This window comes from Entelurus aequoreus, linkage group LG24, assembly GCF_033978785.1.
Source record: "Entelurus aequoreus isolate RoL-2023_Sb linkage group LG24, RoL_Eaeq_v1.1, whole genome shotgun sequence".
NCBI lineage: Eukaryota > Metazoa > Chordata > Actinopteri > Syngnathiformes > Syngnathidae > Entelurus > Entelurus aequoreus.
In genome coordinates, this window is record NC_084754.1 from 14286957 (window position 1) to 14309071 (window position 22115).

General features: G+C 40.1%; 2 protein-coding genes across 2 annotated transcripts; one reads left to right on the forward strand and one right to left on the reverse strand.

Annotated features, from left to right (window-relative positions):
• Positions 1-1800: 1800 nt before the first annotated feature.
• LOC133641819 (seipin-like) lies at positions 1801-4163 on the reverse strand. The gene has a single exon (XM_062035858.1). It carries the CDS (start codon positions 3883-3885, stop codon positions 2653-2655), a length of 1233 nt encoding a protein of 410 aa, XP_061891842.1. The 5' UTR covers positions 3886-4163; the 3' UTR covers positions 1801-2652.
• Positions 4164-4173: 10 nt separating this feature from the next.
• Positions 4174-21642, forward strand: fnbp4 (formin binding protein 4). Its single transcript, XM_062035857.1, has 17 exons — positions 4174-4393; positions 7656-7733; positions 7872-7999; positions 9868-10033; positions 10240-10387; positions 16254-16347; positions 16419-16763; positions 16849-17023; positions 17094-17212; positions 17279-17383; positions 17632-17765; positions 18731-18879; positions 19012-19298; positions 19387-19501; positions 19582-19778; positions 20732-20883; positions 21036-21642. The coding sequence occupies exons 1-17, from the start codon at positions 4270-4272 to the stop codon at positions 21118-21120; spliced, it is 2601 nt and encodes an 866-aa protein (XP_061891841.1). The 5' UTR covers positions 4174-4269; the 3' UTR covers positions 21121-21642.
• Positions 21643-22115: the final 473 nt, after the last annotated feature.

The following is a 22115-nucleotide window of genomic DNA, read 5'->3' on the forward strand; positions in this document are numbered from 1 at the left end:
CTTGAAGACGGTCTGTATAACATAATCCAAGCAACATTTTGACCAAAGAACCACCATTACATGTTATGTACATCACAAGAAAGTGTTTTAAATGTAGAAAACAAATCATAACATGACCACCTTTAAAATGTAACAAAGAAATACATTTAAGCTAAAACAAATATTACTACAGTAATATCATAAAAATGTACAGCAATTACCTTGGATATTGGACTTCTACACACTATCAGCAGCTTCTACATATATTCATGGATAAATGTATGCTGTTTGGATATTTTAACCTTCACACTCACATTCTATCTTCACATGCTTGGAAGTTGTGTCCATTTTTAGTCATAAGGAAATGTTACCTATGCTTTGGGTGGTGTTCACTGGGACATTTGCTGTGACAACTAATGGCGGGATGCTTGTAACTAAAATTTTTGCTTGAACCTAAAGCATAGCAATTAGCCGAGAGACAGCTGTTATCTCAAGACACTCTTAAATTGGGGTACCACTGTATAATATAACTTGTTACACACACACACACACACACACACACACACGTTTTTGATTGATTGATTGAGACTTTTATTAGTAGGTTGCACAGTGAAGTACATATTCCGTACAATTGACCACTTAATGGTAACACCCGAATACGTTTTTCAACTTGTTTAAGTCGGGGTCCACTTAAATTGATTTGTGTATGTATATATATATGTAGCTATATATATATATATATATATATATATATATATATATATATATATATATATATATATATATATATATATATATATATATATATATATATATATAATATATATATGTAGCTATATATATATAAATATATATACTGTATATTTATATTCATATATATTATTGATATATATATATATATATATATATATATATATATATATATATATATATATATATATATACAAACGTATATATATACAAACGTGTATATATATATATGTATACATATATATATATATATATATATATATATATATATATATATATATATGTACATATACATATATATATATATATATATATATATGTACATATACATATATATATATATATATATATATATATATATATATATATATATATATATATATATATATATATATATATATATATATATATATATATATATATATATATAAACGTTTTTGAAATAGTTTCCTGTGAAATGTTACATTTATTGATTAATTTTTTTAATAGTTTTTTTTCACCCTATTCATGTTGAATAACGGATTTTCTTTAGGTTTGGTTTTCAAAAAAATTATTGAAACAGTGTTTATGATTGAATTGCAATGGACAGTATTTCTACCTAATGGGAAATACAACAATATACTCAGTTGTGTACAAATATAATAACAAATACTTGTGTTTCTTTGGCATTGGGACAAAAATAACTTTTATATGTCACAGTTGGAGAGGGGTTAGGAATCAGTTCCTATATGAAATACGTCAAGGTTTTTAATACAAGTGATGAATGTGGATTCAATTAGTGCACTCCAATGCATAATTCATCAGGTAGATCATGAGCTGTGGCTTTGAATGAATCCTGCTAATGGTCTTTTTGTCATCGCTTTACCACCTAAATATAAAAGATATGATCAATGTTCTGTTAACAATATAAACCTACTCGAACAGGTTCAACACAAAATATAAACATTATACCTTAATGTATTCTCTTAAGTCTAAGTACATCACCTCTCCTGTATAGTGTGGCGCTCACATCATATAAACTCAAATATATATATTTCTATTGGTAGTCAGCTTGTATTCTTATTCAGACTTGAGACAGTAAAGTATTGCACCATTGTGTGGTTAAGTTTTTATTCAGTGACAATGCACAACAATGTATTTTCTTACAACTTCTGAGCTTATACGCATACTTTTGCCCTAACAGAATACACGTCTAAAATATCTTTGGTACCATAACTCCCTGGACTTTTAAATAAACTTGCTTAAACCTGAGCCTCAACACAAAAGAGGGTGACCCTATTACCTTCAAAAGATAATTTACTAATCCTCTCCTTAAAAACCTTTCTTAACGGTTATTGACGTTAAACACAAACATTTTCTTCCCAATACACATCAAAAAACATACAGTATAACTTAGAATTTGCATCTAAAACACTTACTATTTTCTTTGAAACAATAAATAACAGTTTTTTTAACCATTACTCTGTGGCTGCATTGTCAAACAAGACCGATGGAATATCGCCCAGTTTTGTAAATGAACTCGATGTACCCTGACCCACTACACACAGACAGAACGTCTCATTGTGCGGGATGAGACAAATTATACATGCAACGTTTTTCCCAGAAATAAAAACAAAGATACCATTATGCCAAGTACCTTTTCTTGGGGAAAAAGTAACATTCTGGAGGAGCATATAATGCTAATTTGTTATACACATTTTTTTAAGTGCTCAAAACACATGTTATAAAACATTGTAACAGTATGCCAGCTTGCATTGTAACTATAGGCTGACTATAATGCACAAAACTTGACAACATTACAGTAATACAGGAGATAAAGTGTAGTTCTAGAGTTAAACAATTCCATATTTATTTGACCTCTAATTGTGGGAGTTGACTTGTTTGCTAGGAATGGGTGCATGCATGCATGCCTATACTGTAAATCTAAAGACTTTCCTTTCGAACAGATCTCTGTCGAAGTATTTGGTCTTTCTCTTCTGGCAATGCGGAGTCATCATGAGACACCTCCAGGTCAGCATTTGGATCATCGTGTTCAGTAGCGTTTACTTCCACAAAGGACGTTATTGATGGCTGCTCCACCACCGTGTCATTCGCCAGGGAATCAGACACATCAGTCACAGGTCCAATCACACTCGGCGTGTCAAGCTCTTTTTGGGAGTTCTCCTTTTCCATGCGCTTCTTGGCCTCCTCTTTCCTCTGCTGAATGCGAGTGTTGTCTCCCATCATGACCTTGACTCGTACTTGATCTGGAGGCCACAATCCGCCCCATATGAACTGCAGGTAGCTGAAAAGCACGATGACGCCAAGGAAGGCGAAGTTGGTGGCGACGCCGATCACCGCCGACGTCAGGGGGAAGTTGTACAGGACGTAGCGCACGCCGGTGAAATAAGCGTGGATTCGGAGGTCGGAGGAGTAGATCTGCACACGTTTGGATTGGATCTCCACGACGGCGCCGACGGTGGGTTGGTAGGTGTTGGTCTTGTAAGCCGAGAAGAGCTCGACCTCTATAAGCTGCTTCTGTTCAGCCATGCCGCTCAGGAGGAGAGGCGAGAAGAAGAAAGTGCTCAGAGTCTGCAAAAGACTGGAACGATAATGCAGCATTGTCGAGCGTCCAACTGATGACACGACATTGCCACCCTTGGTGTAACAAGACATCTTGACCATGAACATGCCCAGTTGCTCGTTCACAGGCGACTCCGGCAGCTCCAAGGCCAACGATATTCGATAAGGCTGCCCATAAGCCATCACCTGGTCCCTGTCGTTCTTCATGAAGGAGATGTTGGCTGTCGGGAAGGAGCAAAGTGCTGATTCCGAAGCGTCGCAGTCGGCGGTGTAGTAGAAGTGCACCGGGGCAGAGAAGCTCACAGTGGGCATGTAGGAGTAATAGAAACTGCCATAAAGGAAGATTGACACCCATAAGAGCAGGCCCAGGACACAGAAGAGAACAGCAGCTTGGAATAAGGTCCTCCGGGCCTTGAGGAGAGTCACCGATGCTACGTCGTGCATCCAAAGCAGAGCCTGCCCCACCGCACCCCCCATCATGGATGGTGGAGAGCCCAACGAGTTTCCTCTGGTGCTGAATCGGGTGGCGTTTCCTCGTCGGGACGCTGCAGCTGGCTGCTGCGACTCGGGTGATGTGACTTTATATTCATACATTAATGGGCGGCTCCCTCTTGACACCGTGTAATTTGCTGATTTTCACTTCCCCATGTCAAGACAGTTTCGCTAACGCCACTAATAATGAAAACGTTACGACGCCTGCCTCCGGTTTGCGCCACGATATCGGTTATCGCACAAAAATCAATCTTAATCATCCTTCGGAAGGGAACATTTTTAACCGCGCTCGCCGTGTAATAAGCCGGCTAGCCGAGCAGCGAGCGTGCGGCTTTAACGCTGGCACGTAAACAACGCCCTGACCCCCACCCCCACCACCCGGAAGTGCTCGGATTTCCGCTTCCGGTCTTTGTGCTAGCAAGTCGCACCGCAGGCTAGCGCGTCTTGAGGAGAAGAAAGGCCACACGGGTCGGTTGGCAGTCCGTGATGAAGAAAAAAACTCGCGTTACAGGAGGAACAGTTGGTCGGAGAACGATTCTACAACTCTCTCCTTCGGGGTCCCGCGGCGGGAATGCTGGGGAGCGTGAAGAAGAGCCCTCGGGATCTGATGGTATTTTAACACGTAATCTTGCTAGCAACGAGCTAACAATGCTAACCCTGTGGTCTGAATAATGGCGACACATTGTCTGTGGGGAAAACACGGTTCACTTAGTGTTATGTTGCTGTGTTTGCTCAATTTTAACTAACACATACTGCTGTTATTCAATGCGAAAAGCTAAAAGCTACGTTGAGCAAATTTAGGGTCTCACTGGGGACGGGGACGGCGTGGCGCGGTTGGGAGAGTCGCCGTGCCAGCAACCTGAGGGTTCCTGGTTCGATCCCCACCTTCTACCAACTTAGTCACGTCCGTTGTGTCCTTGAGCAAGACACTTCACCCTTGCTCCTTATGGGTCGTGGTTAGGGCCTTGCATGGCAGCTCCCGCCATCAGTGAATGTGGAAATAGTGTCAAAGCGCTTTGAGCACCTTGAAGGTAGAAAAGCGCTATAAAAGTATAACCCATTTACCACTGTGCGTTAGTGCGTGTGCCGCACAATACGAAGATTCCGGGTTCGATCCTGAGCTCGGGATCTTTCTGTGTGGAGTTTGCATGTTTCCCCGTGACTGCGTGGGTTCCCTTCGGGTACTCCGGCTTCCTCCAAAGACATGCACCTGGGGATAGCAGGGTTTCCCACACATTCATTTATTTGTGGCGGCCCGCCACGAAAGAATTACGTCCGCCACAAATTAATTTTTTTATTTATTTTTTTGTCCTCCAGCTTCTCAGGCAAATCATATAGTTGATGTAGATGCCCATATCGGCTGTTCAGATTTACTTTACAAAAGAGAAGTGTAGGATACTTCTCTTGTTGCCTTATTTGTATTTGACTTTATTAAATGTATTTATATTAGAAACACAACATGTGTATATAACAAAGGGTGCAAAGTCTGCAGGCAGTAGGAAACACATGATTAAGTGTAGGGAGTAAAACTGATGGCAGTCTAAAGTTCAAGATTTTTGGAACTCTTTGTTCAGTGGATCAGATGTTCGATGAAGCTCTGTGTCTATCTACCACCACTACTGTTTTCTGTTTATTTGTTACTGACTGTGGCAGGACACCTCTGCCTCTGTTTCACTTTATGTTGCTGGTAAATAATATGGTTGTAGTAGTAGGCTAAAGTTAAATTATTTAGTATGCACTAATTAAAGGGGCAGAGCTTTGAAACATTTTAGCTTTTATATTTTATAAGATATATTTTTTGTAAAAACCACAATTAATAAATATCTTTCAGTGAATAACTTATTGTTCAAATCTGTATATATATATATGTACATAAAGTGTTGTAATTATATTGTAAAATGGATGGATGGATGGACGTTTAAAACAAAACTGTTATTATTAATTAGTAAGTATTAGGGTTGGGTATCGTTTGAATTCGAACAATTCCGATTCCAATTCCGATTCTTTGTTTCGATTCCGATTCCTGACGATTCTCGATTCTGATTCTTTTAAGAGGCAGGGTCCATAAAAAGTTTAGGATATTTTAAATGAGCTAGCTAACCTACAGTCTTTCTGAATGAAATAGTCTGACATTCTCCATCAATTTTAATTCTATTAACTTTTTATGAACTTTACTATAAATTCCTCACAGGGCTGTTTTCAACTACAATATAAATATCAAATCTATGAACTTGAATATAAATATTATAAATTATGAATACATTATCCCAGGGGTACACTTTCCTCAAGAGAGCTTTATTTTTGAAAACCTCATGAAAACACATTTACACACATAAGTGTATGATGCTGCAGGAAACCTCATGAAAACACATTTACACACACAAGTGTATGATGCTGCAGGTACTTAAAAATGTTACCGTGCTCCCACTGATGGGCTAACCTGGTGCAGAAAAGCAAATAAACAATAAGAAACAACTTGCAAAACCCAGTCCAGATTAGCAGCAGGTACAGTATAAAATCAGAGAAAGTTTTTGTTTAGGAAAATGACCATATCCGCCTTCTCAGGCAGGATGCGTAAGCGTTCTGGACAGATAGTGTCTCCTGCTGTGGAAAATACACGTTCGCTGGGTGTGGAAGAAGCTTGAACGCATAAATAGAAGAAAGCGAGATATGACAGCAAAGGATAAGTCTTTTGTTGGTTCCACCGGACCACCACCACCATGCAGCAGGGTCGTCAGACATAAGTATCGGTGGAACGTCCTGGTACATATGCAGCTCTCTCTCCACTCGTTTCTTGATGGACATGGAGCTCTGTTATTTCGCGGTTATTTCATTTTTTTTTTTAAAGTAAAGCCACACTTTCGACCGCCGACGCCCGCTATCCATGCTTGAGCTTGACTGACTCGCTCGGCTATGCTAACACTTCCGGCGGTGGGCGCTTCTTCGTTGGTGTCAGGGGCTTCTTCTTCCGGTTCGGCGGACATATATTTTTCCTGTCAGCGGACTGGTATAGAAAATAGGAATCGAAATTTAAACTTTTGAACGATTCCTGGAGAATCGGAAAGTTAGTCCCGGTTCCAATCGATACTCGATACCCAACCCTAGTAAGTATACATTTTTTGAGCCTTTTTAGAGAAAATCAAATCATTGTAGTAAATTATGCAAATTACTCGATTATGTCATGGTGACCACGCCCCCGCCGCCACAGGTATCTTGGCAGTTTATGGGAAACACTGGATAGGTTGATTGCCGTTAGAGTGTCCGCCCTGAGATCGGTAGGTTGTGAGTTCAAACCCCGGCCGAGTCATACCAAAGTCTATAAAAATGGGACCTGTTACCTCCCTGCTTGGCACGCAGCATCAAGGGTTGGAATTGGGGGTTAAATCACCAAAAATGATTCCCGGGCGCGGCCACCGCTGCTGGTCCCCTCAGCTCCCAGGGGGTGATCAAGGGTGGTGGGTCAAATGCAGAGAATAATTTCGCCACACCTAGTGTGTGTGTGACAATCATTGGTACTTTAACACTACAATTGGCCCTAGTGTGTGAGTGGGAATGTTGTCTGTCTATCCGTGTTGGCCCTGCGATGAGGTGGCGACTTGTCCAGGGTGTAACCCGCCTACCGCCCGAATGCAGCTGAGATATGCTGCATGCATCCCCCCGCGGCCCCGAAAGGGACAAGCGGTAGAAAATGGATGGATGGTTGTTTGTAAGTTAGCGTTTGTATCTAATACTCTACACAAGCCACATTTTGCAGACACTGGACTAACAAATACATTTATTTTGTGACTTGTTTGTATTGTGGTGTTAATTTGATCATTGTTAGCTTTGCTCTTTTTTGCTTTAATGATTGATATGTGCTCTTTGTTTTATAGATGAACAGGAAGGAGATGGGCAAATATTAGTAAGAGAGAAACAACCTAACATGAAGCCTCCCGCAGTGAAAGCCACTGGTATGTTCCATCTATACCAGTCACAAGATCGGAGCCTTCTTCTTGATCAGTAGCATGTCCAACTTGTGACTGGTAGTAAATGTTATCCTCAACCAAATGACATGGTCTAAAACTGATCACATTGTGTCAAACCTCTAGAGGGTCTGTCTTTGCTCGGAGCCTATGAAGATAGCGATGAAGAGGATGCAGAGTCTCGATCAATTACTGTGACCCCTCAGCTCAATCGCTCCGCTGATATTGACAGCACATTAGCTAATTTCATGGCTGTAAGTATAGTTTTGCATTATACTGTATCTAATGTTAACCTATTGTAAAGTCTGTTGCTTAGTTAGTTATTTGGCCTCTGTGGACACTGCAGGACAATTCCGATGTTTTTGCCCTTATAGACTTAGACCAACTTTAATGATCCACAAGGGAAATTGTGTGTGGGCCCTTTATCTGATTTTTTTCATGTCCATCTGAACAGTGCAACTCTGATTTTTTTTTAAAATCTGACCCTTGCCTCTTTTGTATGTGGCTATATATATTTGAAAGCCGTCATAATGATCAGGTTGCGTTTGATTCTTCGCCAAAATAGACAGTCGCGAAAAGAAATAGTGTACAAATGAGAGAAAACCGGTGAAAATGTAATGTTTTGGCACTCACACAAATGTCACACCACTGCTCGCCCACACTCTCCTCATCAAAGCAAATGCTCCACAAACAGCGAGAGTAGGGCTGAGCAATTATATGATTGTGATCGATGATCATGGTTAATTTTAGGACCTCAAATTCAAATTGCATATTAATGTACTTCATTATTTGAGTTTGAAAAAAACTCCACCATCTGGGTCACTGCTTGCCAATTGCCAAAGCGCTGGTCAGAAGCACTGACGTATACAAATAATTTACCATTTGAAAGAGTTGTTTAGTAAATTTTAACTTGAAATAAAAGTCCTGTAGTATTCAGTACACCACTTTGTTTACTGCAGGATGAAGTTTGCGATGACAAGCAAAATGGCAAAAGAACTTTGAGAGGGAAAAAAGTGGTTGTCTTTACCCCACAAAACATACCGAAAAAGAAGCGAAACTGTGGCCGTAAATCCGAGGTATGGACCGTAGCGTGGTTTACCTGTACCGTTGCACCTGTAGTAAACACAATCATATATGTGAACAAAAGGACAGTTGTCAGCTGTTAGCATATTTTACCTTGACCAAACATGGCGGAAGTGTCTGTTACAAGATACTGCAGTAGTAAACAGTAGGGATGCAACGGTACTCGGTATAATCCTGCACGGTGAAATCCGCCTTTAAGAAAAAAAATGGTGATATTAATTGAGATCGATTATAGGAAAAAAATTATCGTGATCTTTTTTTGCCATCTGGCCCAGCCCTATGAGAGACAAAATTCTTGCCTTCTTCTTTCTCTATCTCCTACAGTAAATAATACGGTGAAGAAAATGTTGCACAAAATCATCGCAATTGCCACAAATGCGCCAGTATTGACCCCTACAACTAGTGGAGCCATGTATACTTCTGTAAACATGCTGCAGCATGTGACGTCATGTGCGTTCAGGGACTCATTCTGTTCACATTAGAAATCACATATTTTATTGCAAGCGGTTGAAGTGCAAAGCCTTGCTCATAAAAAGATAGAATTAAAAAAAAAAATCGAATTAGACATCATACCCTGCAGCTTACAATGTAGCTTTACTGCCTTCAGTAATTAAATCTGAATTTGTTGCTTCGTTACTTTATTACTACAGGCAGTTTTTAAGTTAACATTTCAACATTTTGTAACTGTCATACTTGCTTACTCTGTTTATGTACATGTTATTATTGAGAATATATGGGGATGCCCGACAGAGGAAGTATTGGCCTTCACACCAACGATAGTGAAAGATAAACACAACAGCAACGTTTTGTTAACTGCAATATATTTGAACTGAAATTGCATGTTCCACTGTACTCTTAACACTGAGGACTTATAGGTAAGAGTGAGCATGTGTTAGTGTCTTAAAACACAGGAGTTCAAGAAATTAAATAATTGTATTAATTGGAAGTGACAAAAAGGACAACATAAATGTAAACATAAAATGACAGTAATTTCATTGTGTGTGTGTGACTTAATATAATATTTATAATCTCTCCATAGGAAATTGATGCTATCACCACTCAGCCAAGTTCAGATGATGCAACGGGTGAGCCCTCAGTCTCGGCGAGTATCCCACCAAAACCAGAGGCTAATGCTCAGCAGCAAGGTGCCAGTGTCGGACCAAGTGCACAGTTTGAGTTCAACACTCAGTACTCCTTAGCTGGAGGTAAATATGTGTGCTTTTATGCAGTGTGACAACCTCAAAAGTTTTGACCAATAACCAGTTTAATGTAAGGTTCTTTTGAAAGGAGAAAAACTGATCATTTTGTAAAACTTGAAGCTGGAGATAATTGGCATTTATTGCCAAAGTTAATATATTGAAAGTCTGTCTGATGCCATGATAAACATACCACATTTACATGTTTTTCCCAGTGAATGTGGAAATGGGGGACTGGCAAGAAGTATGGGACGATAACTCTGGCTGCTATTATTACTGGAACACTGTGAGCAATGAGGTCTCCTGGGAACTGCCTGACTATTTAGCTAATCAAGTGCAAAGCCTTGCTCAGTATACAAACAGGTGAGTGACACCTTCTAACATCTATGTCTGAGTTTCACTCTGTCCATTTGTTGTATTATCTTGAGCATATTTATGTTTATTGGTATTCATGTTTTAATTAGGAATGTTTCAATCAGGGATTTATGCTGCCGATTCCAATATAGATCATCCATTAGTGTGATCGATTGATACAGTACTTATTACATGTACTAACTGTAAAAAAAGGTTTATTGTGAGTACTATTGACAGTTGTTTGAATATTGCGTTGATATTTTCATAGTTCCTTAATCTCTTATTAGATACAATTGTTTAAGAAAAACAAAGTCAATAGTACACAATAACTCAAGCAAAAACTACCATATTTTAATCATTTAAAATAATTTGGGTTTTGCCCTCAAAGTCCTCCTGTGTCCAAGAAAATATTCACTGAATTTGCAAACTATAACAAAAACTACACATAATTGTTTTTTGAAAATAAAATTATGGACCAAATTCAAATATTACCCTTGCTGTCGACACCACCAATTTATGGATTGATCTGCTGACTTCTGGCTGTGACAATGCTGACACATCAGCCGTTACCAGCAGTTATTCTATCCTCTCTCAAACTCCTATTAATCTACTTATTGATTTCCTGTCAATAACTGCTAACTTTGTGCTTTAAGGCGCTTCAATCTTCACTTACTAAACTTTACTATGCGCCTATTTCTTCTGTTGTTTAGAGGTAGCTTTGTAGGGCTTTACGATTTTGAGAGAAACCCTAATTGCGATTTTTCTCTCAAATTGCGATTCGATTTGCAATTGTTATATTTTATACATATTAATGCATAAATCTGCGAAAATGAGTGAAGGAAGACATGTTTCTTCTAGACTGTCAATGGACATTTCCTTGTCTCAAGATGTCACACAATAAGGAAATTATTGCATATTGTTTTAGTGACTAAAACAATATATACAATACAATAATTAACTTTAAAAATATTTGACTTTATGCAGAGACTCAGAATTTTTGTCTACATCATGCTCTTAAACTGAACAAATAACTACTAAACATTATACTGTATGTAATGTAATCATAATGTGAATTATATTTATATAGCGCTTTTCTCTAGTGACTCAAAGCGCTTTGCATAATGAAACCCATGATCTACATTACTAGAGGGGGGCGGGGGGGGGGGGGGGGGGGTTACCCACATATGCGGTCCTCTCCAAGGTTTCTCATAGTCATTCACATTGACGTCCCACTGGGGTGAGTTTTCCTTGCCCGTATGTGGGCTCTGTACCGAGGATGTCGTTGTGGCTTGTACAGCCCTTTGAGACACTTGTGATTTAGGGCTATATAAATAAACATTGATTGATTGATTGATTGATTGATTGATATATTTTTATTTCAAATATGCATAAAAACAAGAGCAAGCCTGATCCAATACAGTGCTATAGCCTTAACAGCCATTATAACAAAATGAAAAACAATGGAGAATAAAAAACAAAAACAAATGAGCATTGGACTTTCTTTTTCTTTTCTTTTTTTTTTTCCTTCTTTTTTTTTTTACATATTTGAAAAGGAGTGAGAAGAAGTTTACACTTATTTAATCCCACCCCTTTTCTTTAAATCATAAATTACTCTGAGCTAGAACTACCTGTTCACAATGTACAAACTCAAAGAACTTATATATACTGTACATACATCATAGATATATACATACATATGCACACTACACACATACATAGCCACATCATTACCACTAGTGATCATGGAAATGGTATCATGCCACCACAACAACACCACTGCCTCAATGGGCCGCCCCACACTCTTCTGTAACACAAACAACCCAATATCAAAGCCCTTCTTCATCTCTGTACCTCTGGAATACCATGTACTTATACTTCTTTTTAAACTGGTTTATGTTTGGACATTGCTTTAACTCATCCTTCAAACCATTCCATAATTTCACTCCACAAATTGAAATACAAAAACTTTTAATGGTCGTTCTATAACTAAGCATTTTGAAATTTAAATTCCCCCTTAAATTATAACCGCCCTCTCGTGTACTGAACAATTTTTGAATGCTTCCTGGGAGTTTATTTATTTTGGCTTTATACATTATTTGTGCAGTTTGATACAAAATAATATCATTAAATTTCAATATTTTTGACTGTAAGAATAGTGAGTGAGTATGGTCCAGATATCCAACCTTGTTGATGATCCGTACAGCTCTTTTCTGAAGTATAGTTATTGAATTTAATGAGCTTTTATAATTATTCCCCCAGACTTCCACACAGTAGGTTAAATATGGTAAAACTAATGAACAGTAAAGAATGTGGAGTGATTTGTGATCCAGAACCTGCTTTGCTTTATTTATTACTGAGATGCTTCTTGACAGCTTAGATTGTACATGTTTTATATGTGATTTCCAGTTAATTTGATCGTCAATTGTAATTCCAAGGAATTTTATTTCAAAAACCCTTTCAATATCCACTCCATCTATTTGTATCTGCACCCTTGTTTCACGTGTCCTCTTTCCAAACAGTATTAACTTAGTCTTAGTCAGGTTTAATGACAATTTATTATAGTCAAACCAAGTTTTTAGTTTACTCATTTCTTCCATAATGACTTCCTGCAACTGATTTAAGTCATCCCCTGAACAAAAAATATCAGTGTCATCAGCAAATAACACTAATTTCAATAATGTAGACACTTTACATATATCATTGATATACAGGATGAACAGTTTTGGCCCCAACACTGACCCCTGGGGGACACCACAAGCAATATCCAAACATGATGAACAGCAATCCCCCAACTTCACAAACTGTTGTCTCTTATTTAAGTAGCTTTTAAGCCAATCCAATACAACTCCCCTGATTCCATACTTTTCCATTTTATTGATTAATATATCATGGTTAATTGTGTCAAATGCTTTTTTTAGATCAATAAATATTCCCATTGCATATTGTTTCTTTTCTATGGCATTTGTGATTTCCTCTATTGTTTCAACTATTGCCATTGATGTAGATCTGTTTGATCTAAACCCATATTGACAGTCAGAGAGTAATTTATGCTTTTCTATAAATGTATCTAACCTGTTATTGAATAGTTTTTCTAATATTTTAGAGAATTGTGGAAGTAAAGAGACGGGTCTATGATTGATTGATTGATTTAAACCTAATGCAAGTACAAATTTAAAAGGATATACACTTTTATGTCGCATTACTGTATAATTGTTTACCATTGTATTGTAATTGGAAGGTAAATACCTTTTTGTTATCCTAAATATACAAACAAACAAAATAAAATGGAATTTCGTGTCTGTAAGCAAAAATGTAACTTAAATATTGAACATCTCAAGGTGTATTTTTTTCCCTACGTCGGGTTGTCTTTTTTTTTTTTTTTTGCCATCATGTGACCACGGCATTCTCACTCGTTCGTTCGTGTTGACCATACTGCCCTCACGTGACCAAGGCATTCTCACTCGTTTGTTCGTGTTGGCCATACTGCCCATCCGGGTTGAAGCTGAAATATTATCACAATGGGAAATTTTGGCTTTGTAAACATTTTTTTCCCTCCTACTTTTTGTTATTTTGTCGAACTCGTGAGGCTGTCTGTTGTGCATTCTGTGCGTGTGTGTGTGTGTAAGCAAGCGGTCTTGCTGTCCGTCCACCAACACAAAGATTGTGAATGACTGTAAAGAGGGCTCACTCTATTCAGTCAATTCTACGGTTAAATAGACGCGCTAAGGGGCTGAGAATTTTGCAAAGAGTGAGACCTCTTTCTCTAGCTCCCTGTTTGCCTAAAAAAACAAACACACACGGATATAGCAGTGTTAGCAGTCAATGCCGGCAAAGTATTTCGGCTTTTTTCATTTAGTGTTCAATTGATTGTCAATAAGTCAATTGGCCCAGGAATAGTCACCTTTACAACTTTTCCCAAGGAGAAAGTGCTGTTTATTATTAGCCTACTGGCTGCCTCCACTGCATCACACTCAAACTTGCTATTTCCTTTAAACACTTTTGATTGGCGAGGCAATGGACGCGAGGCTCAACAATTCTGATTTGCGAACATGTCTATCACTCAAATGCCGGTGACAGCGGAGGTAAAAAAAACCTCCACCTTTTGCGCAAACAGGCTGGACAAGCTAGTAAGGAAGGCCAGTAACGTGGTGGGAGTGGAGCTAGACTCTGGCGGTGGTGTCAGAGAGGAGAAGTCTAGCAAAGCTACTAGCCATTATGAACAACACCTCCCACCCACTACACTCTGACCTGGCGGAGAGAATGAGCATGTTCAGTGGAAGGCTCAGACTCCCAAAATGCAACACGGAACGACACAGGAAGTCCTTCATACCGACAGCCATCAGACTGTATAATGCATATGTTCCTTTTTGATGGTACTTGAATGTATAATGGACTGTGTTTATATTATTCACTTGTGAATAATGCTGTATAATAGACTGTATTTATATTATTCACATGTAAAAAATACCTAAGTGTTTGTTTATTGTGAGCAAACTGTGGTGCTGAATTTCCCCCAGGGATCAATAAAATACTTTCTATTCTATTCTCTTTATCACACTAATTAATACCGCGATGCCAATTTGATATCGATTAAACGTGCAGTCCTATAGCTTAGCTAGTTTGCCTGCTCTCGGTGTGTAACATATTTAGCACCGTCCTAATACTTGATACTGAGACTTCAGATACTAAAAAATTCAGTTTATTTACTGTAATGGAAGTGATTCTTATTTACTTAGGGGGTTGTATCCACATTGTGTATAGAGATACATTATTAGTCAAAGTCAAAGTCAAAGTCAGCTTTATTGTCAAACAACTGTTTGTACAGGAGATACAGGTGGACGAAATTACGTTCCTCTCACAACCACGGTGTCTATAAATATAAAGTGTAAAAGAAGAATAAAAAAGACAACAATTTAAACAGTCGCATGAGGGGGGGGAAAAATATACAGGGGAAGAAGATATTACCAGAATATCTATAATATCTATCTATTGTATATACAGTATTGCAACGTAAGTATTCAAGTATTTAGATGGGAGTGCAAAGTGCAATGTAAACAGTGTAAACAGTTAAAACAGTTAGCAGCATTTTGAGTCCGGAGTAAAGTGGCTAAGTGATAGATGGTGTGTGTGTGTGTGTGTGTGTGTGTGTGTGTGTGTGTGTGTGTGTGTGTGTGTGTGTGTGTGTGTGTGTGTGTGTGTGTGTGTGTGTGTGTGTGTGTGTGGGTGAGTGGGGGGGGGGGGTGGGGTGTAGTGTCTCAGTTCACAGTTCAGATCAGATTGCAGGGCAGAGTGAGAAGGGGGGGGGGGGCCGGGAGAGAGTTCAGCTTCCTGACAGCCTGATGGATGAAGCTGTCTCTCAGCCTACAGCTTCGAGCTCGGAGGCTTCTCAGTCGTCTGCCGGATGGCAGCAGTCTGAAGAAGCCGTGTGAGGGGTGTGTGATGTCGCCTGCCACGCGGAGTGCTTTGCGTGACAGGCGTGTGTTGTAAATGTCCTGGAGGGAGGGGAGGGGGGCACCGACGATCTTCTCAGCTGCCCTAACTGTGCGCTGCAGCGTCCTGCGGCAGGACGCCGTGCAGCCTCCGTACCACACAGTTATGCAGCTGGTCAGGATGCTCTCAATGACGCCCCGGTAGAAGGAGTGCATGATGGAGGCTGAGGCTTTTGCTCTTCGCAGTTTATATTATAGTTATAGAGATACATTATTAGCTGCTAGCCAGTTAACCAGGGACTACAAATAAGTACAGGGTCAGCCAGAGGGGATTGGCGTTTGTGTGGCGATCACATACTTTTTCATTAAAATCGACCGATACTGATCGGTGGTTGATCGATGGGCACATCCATGGTTTTAATATTATCTTACTTTTGTTTCACCAGTGTAAATGGCAATGGTACATCCAATACACCTTACTACACTGGGGAAAACACCTCTGCGGAAGCACCAACATCTACTAAAGACACTAAAGTCAAGGCAAGTTGATCTCCCCATGATTCCTTGGAGCACTTTGTGTGGTTTTAACACCATTTATTTATTTCAAATAGGAGGTAATGGAGAGTGTTGTTGGCCTCACAAGCAAAGAAGAGGAGCACTGTGGAGTGGCTGCATCTCTGCTTGGCCCATTGATCCCCACAGAGGTGAAAGACGCAGAGGAGAAATGGAGAAAAAGAATCCTTAAAGGTTTAGATGAGAACGAGACTAGTTTGGATTCTGATGGAGAGGGCGTTCATCCCCCTGGATCGCCCTGTACCCCTTTACATGAACTGGAAGCCATCCAAACTGTGGATAAAGATTTGGCTGCAAAGAAGCCGTCAGAGGAGAACTCGGACACGGAAGGGGGACCAGAAGAAGACACAATTGAACTAGAACTGGCCTTAGAGAGAAAAAGGGTGAGTTGTGTGGGCGTGCATGTACCACCATTGTAGACGATAATTTCACTAGCACCCATCTTTGAACTGAACTGCTGATTCTTAGGCTGAGCTCCAGGCACTAGAAGATGGAGATGGAAGTGGAGGGGGCTCCAGCCCTTGTTCTGAGACAAGCCAAGAGGCTGCACTTAAGAAAAAACGATGGAAGGCCGTTTTTCCCAGTGCTCCCAGTCCTGATTCAAACAGTCGGAGCTCAGACCTTCAGGACAACACACAGACCGGTACATTATTAATGCCCTAGCATGCACAATAAACTTGATAAATTCCATCCCTAATTGCCAATTCCCACAGAAAATACCGTCGTGCTGGAAAGTGTTGCAGCAGAAGAAGACAGAGAAACAGAGGACTCAGAGCAGAAACTAGATTCCAAAGCTCCACTAAAAGAAGAGGTAGAGACACCTGAGCTCAAGGTAAGATGGATGCTCTTAAAGCAATAACATTTGAAATGCAACATTGTTAATGCTGAGTGAATATAGTTTCAGATTGGAGAACTTGCTAACATATTAACCAGCAAAATGGAGTTCCTGGGCATAAACAAAAAAGCTGTCTCAAACTTTCAGTTGCTTCTGCTGCAAACCGAGGTGAGAAAAACTGGATTCCGTTCACATGGAACCATCACACTGCTGCATTTTTTAAATATTTATTACATCATTTTTTTCATTTTGCACATATCCATTTGGCTGGACTTTAATATTTAAAGCTCTCATTACAATCAATCAAGTTGCCACTACTAAATTAATTACCTGCCGCTTTGTTACTAATCTAGCTTTAGCTTCTATCCTCACTTCCTCTTTCATATCACTCTGCTTTCCCCTTTTTTCCTGTCCAGACACGGATCGCTGACTGGAGGGAGGGCGCACTGAATGGGGTCTATCTTCGCCGCAGGCTGCAGGAAGCCGCCGAACACATAAAATATTATGAACTTAACGCCACCCCTAAAGGCTGGTCCTGCCACTGGGACAGGTACGCACTGCTTACCTTTCACATCTCTACACCCACTCGTCCCCCCCCAAAAAATCTTGAAGCGTGACTACGTGCGCCTCACTCCAGAGGTTGCAGACTTTATATGATGACTTGTGGAGAAGCGTAACCATTACGTGGATCAGTGCACGAACCAGACTCTGCAGGTATTTTTGACACGATGCCTAGCATTGTGCCGTTCACGTACTGATAAGGGAGCATCTACTCAGGGCCAGCCTGCCGCTGCTAAAAAAAATATTCCTGCCACAGAGAGGAATCCGTGTCTTTGTGACAGACTCTAAAGCTCTGTTGCGAGGGCCTTGCTAGACTGAATTCATTCAGTGGTGCATTGGGGAGGTGGGGTAGTAAGTTTGGTTGCCTGGGAGAGCTTTGCACTTTACAGGACCACAGCCCACAGAATGCAATGCAGACAGAGTGATACCCTGGAAGCCACCAGTGTCACACGTCAAATAAAAGGTGAAGATGGAGCAATGACGGGAATCCAGCAGGTCAGACCAACTCTTATTTCATGTTTTCCTGTTTGTTATTTTTCTTGACTGATGCATATTGTGTGATCTTAAACAAGATGACTGATTTATTGTTTCATGGTTGTTGTTGATGGTGCCTGTTTCCTGGCATCACCCTGTGTCTGAGGGAATGGTTGTCTTAAAACAAAAAAAATTATGACAACCATGATGTGAGCTGCTCACTATTTCCTTCAGGATCCTAAGATGATTTGTTTTGTTTTAACTGTTTTAAGAGCAAGGTGGGTTACCTATCCACATTTATAGTCAAATCTTCAATTGGTCTCGCCTTTTGGATGGTGAAAGTTGCCATCCATGCCAAACGCAACTCGTCATATATTTACTCTTTTTTTCCCTCCTGTCCCAGGTTATTGTTCCTGTGAGCCAGTTGCAAGGCCACTCGTTAAGACTGTTGCCTTCTATCTCTGTTGTCCCACTCTTTAGAGAGCACAGGCGGTATTTTTATGTCAACGACCTGACGAATGCTTCCCAGTGGGAGTTCCCGACAGAAGAGGCAAAAGGGGATGACCTGAAAGGAAACCACACTAGTCCGGATGATAACAAGGCATCTGCACCCAATGGTGGGATCACAGGTCAGTGTACTGTGTGACATGCCGGTAATTAGAGGTTTCTACTTATTATACCCAATATGCTTCAGTTTCTATAGATATTTCATCTCTGGGTGTTCTTATTTTTAATTACACAATGTTTCTTGAAAAATGCAGGGCCACCTGTTAGTGCCCCTGCTAACCCACCAACAGCCCCTCCCTCCAATGCATCTTCATCGTGTTCTCTACCCCAACCCCCACCTCCTGAGAACCCACCGCCACCTCCTGAAGACCCACCTCTTCCGCCGCTGCCCCCTGATTCACCGCCTCCTCCGCCACCTCCCCCTGACAGTGATAGTGAGATCATGGAGGTGGAAATGGAGATGGACGATGATAATGATTTAGAGCCTCCTGCCCCGGGAACTGAGGATGGGTGGTCTACTTCGGCCATTGCAGGGATTCAGGTGTGGACTTATTTACTTTGGAAAGGTCACATGGTTGTAGTTGTCTTGTTACGCACAAATTAACATGTTTTTCTCTTTCTTTGAGCAGGTTTTAGAATCTTCAGCACCACTGGGAAAGGGTCAGAAACGCAAAGCAGGTCAGCTGAACAAAGCCATAATTGGAAGCAGTCCCATTCTGTACACACAGTCTATTGCTACCGCAGGTAAACTTTCATCTCTTGTGGTAATCACAAAATACACCCCAAAGGCTACATCACATTGTTTTGTCTTTGTGTATCTGTAGCTACGGTCATGACTGCACCAGTCTACTGGGCTGTGCCAGCCGTCACTGCACCCATGATCCCCTGTGAACCGCCCCTCCCCCCTACTCCGGCTCTGCCCCCACAACCGCCTCTGCCACCTCCCCAGCCACCCTTTGAACTCCCAGCAGCACCTAAAGTGGCCCCTGTAGAAAAGATCAAGAAACCCAAGAAGGATAAGGTTTGTAAAAAGACATGTATAGTTTTTAAAAGTGGACTAGTCAGAATTTTGTGACAATGCACATTCCGTGCAGTCATAATTAGGGATGGTACCTTTTTGTATTTGATACGGTATCAATTTCCGGTACCTAGGATTTGATATCTGTATTCAACGGTATAATTGTTCTGTACTTTTTTGTGTTAAAAATGTTAATTGTTTAATAAGTCATTTTTTAATGGAAAATTTAAACATTATCTGATTATGATAATTGTGCTGTCCAGTTATGTTGTTTTCTCATTACATATCTGAGTCTCATTTGCAAGTATTATGTGGTAGGTTTTTCATGTAATTGCAATTTCAAAATGTTTTACTGGCTGTGTTGCCTAGCTAGAAAGTTGCCTTTGTCATAAGGATGAATGTGCCAGTCTCGTCTTATGGTACACCTTACAAATACTGTAATTATTGTACTTATTACACACTAGCCATTTGATTGTAGCATTCGTCTTAGTTATAGTTTTATTTGCCAAATTTGGAGGTGGTGTAATCGCCATGTAAAATCGCTAATGCTAATCAGTAGCATATATAAGGCAAAACTAATGTAAATTATCATCAAGTTAGCACATTTAGAAAAAGTGGAGCTTTACTTTTTCAGTAACTTTTTTCAACCAGGCATACTTGCTTTGTTGACAATGGAAAATTGCAACATTACCTTGCGGCAGACTGGCAGCATTTGCTCTGAGTGTTGTTTGAGTGCTGGTTTCCTTGCCAAGGGTTTGAGCTGGTGTTAAGTCTGAAACTGGATGTGACGTCACGAGTGACCGAGGGATTTGAATTATGGCACTGTTTAATTTGACATGAATCGATACCCAGTTGTACCGATAAAATTTGGTCTGTGCCGAAAAATTACGAATTTGGTACCCCTCCCTTGTTATAGCGTCCCTATGACCTCTCCCGTTGTCTTTGTGTTATTGTAGAAGACCAAGACCAAAATGCCCTCCCTGGTGAAGAAGTGGCAAAGTATCCAGAAAGAATTGGAAGAAGAGGAGAAGAGCAGCTCCAGTGATGAAGACCGAGACCAGCTCAACAAGAAAAGTATAGAAGAATGGAAGCACCAGCAGCTTATGACGTATGTTTCTTTACATCTTTTCATGTTACAGTACATTATTCACGTTTCTTTAATGTTCTCACTTTAAGTGCAATAATAGTACAATAGTGTAACTAAACTTAAGTATTTTTGACTTATAATTAATCCACAACTCTTTTTTTGGAAATCCCCAGAGGAAAAGCTTCGAAGAATGCCAATTTTGAGGCACTTCCTCAAGATTGGCGAGATCGAGCGAAGAAAAGAAAGTTGAAGAGCTGACCGGAACAACTTTGATGGTGTATTTTCACATAATGTCATCATGTAACTGATTCCCACAAACATACGTTTGGTTGTTAATTTGTGGCCCTATCCATTCTCTGGACTCTCGATGGAGACACCTAGCGGTCCTTGCACAGGCTCGGAACGTCCGTTTAGGGACGCCCCTCCTTATACGCAGATCATGCGCAGTGTGTAAGGCCCCACAATCTGTGGGCGGCCCCAATTTGCATTAAAAAACACATATAAAATGTCAATAATTCAAATACAATTCTGCTTACGGCCCCAATTTAGCAAGGAGCAGTCCTGCGTCTATTGCCTTTGTTTTACATAGTAAGGTGAACGTGCCAAACATTTTCAGTTTATAAAGACCTTGTATAAAACAAGTTCAGATGGCAACTTTTTGTGTGAAGGATTCATCTGTTTTAGCATTTATACAGCTATGTACATAACATGTATATTGCGATAAGCCATGTTTTGGAAAGATGTTTCTGAATGTGTACATTTTGTAAAGCTATTAAACTGTTTTTCCAATGTGTTTTGTTATTTTTACATCCAAAGAATAACATGTTCTGAGGACTTTACACCTTCTGCTGTAAGTCACACACTTTGAAAAGATCACATTACCCTTGCCATTAGGAACACTTGTGGAAATTAGTGAGCACTTTTAGGTATAGTTAACTCACTTGCATAGCAAAATATGTTAGAAACCTCGCTTTTATACAATTCACATACTTATGACCATCTGTAAATATTGGAGCGTCCAGAAGAAGTGCACACAAAGTCTGACGCTCATCTTAAACTTTTATTGAGCAACCTATGCTAACACAACTCAACTTATCTCGTTCCTTCCACATGCACGTCTATCCTCATTCCTCATTTCCGCAACCACGAACGCTTCCTCCCTCTTCGCCAATCACCTTACAGGCGTGCTACGTTCACAACAATGGGAATTCTGAACATCACTCAAGAACACATCAACCTCAGCAGGTCGTCGG

Bases quoted from the DNA above. Each gene is read 5' to 3' on its own strand.
- LOC133641819 (XM_062035858.1), bottom strand. From the start codon at position 3,885: ATGTATGAATATAAAGTCACATCACCCGAGTCGCAGCAGCCAGCTGCA.
- fnbp4 (XM_062035857.1), top strand. From the start codon at position 4,270: ATGAAGAAAAAAACTCGCGTTACAGGAGGAACAGTTGGTCGGAGAACG. The intron at 17,384-17,631 runs GTGAGAAAAACT...TTTCCTGTCCAG, and splicing joins TGCTTCTGCTGCAAACCGAG to ACACGGATCGCTGACTGGAG. The intron at 20,884-21,035 runs GTATGTTTCTTT...GGAAATCCCCAG, and splicing joins AAGCACCAGCAGCTTATGAC to AGGAAAAGCTTCGAAGAATG.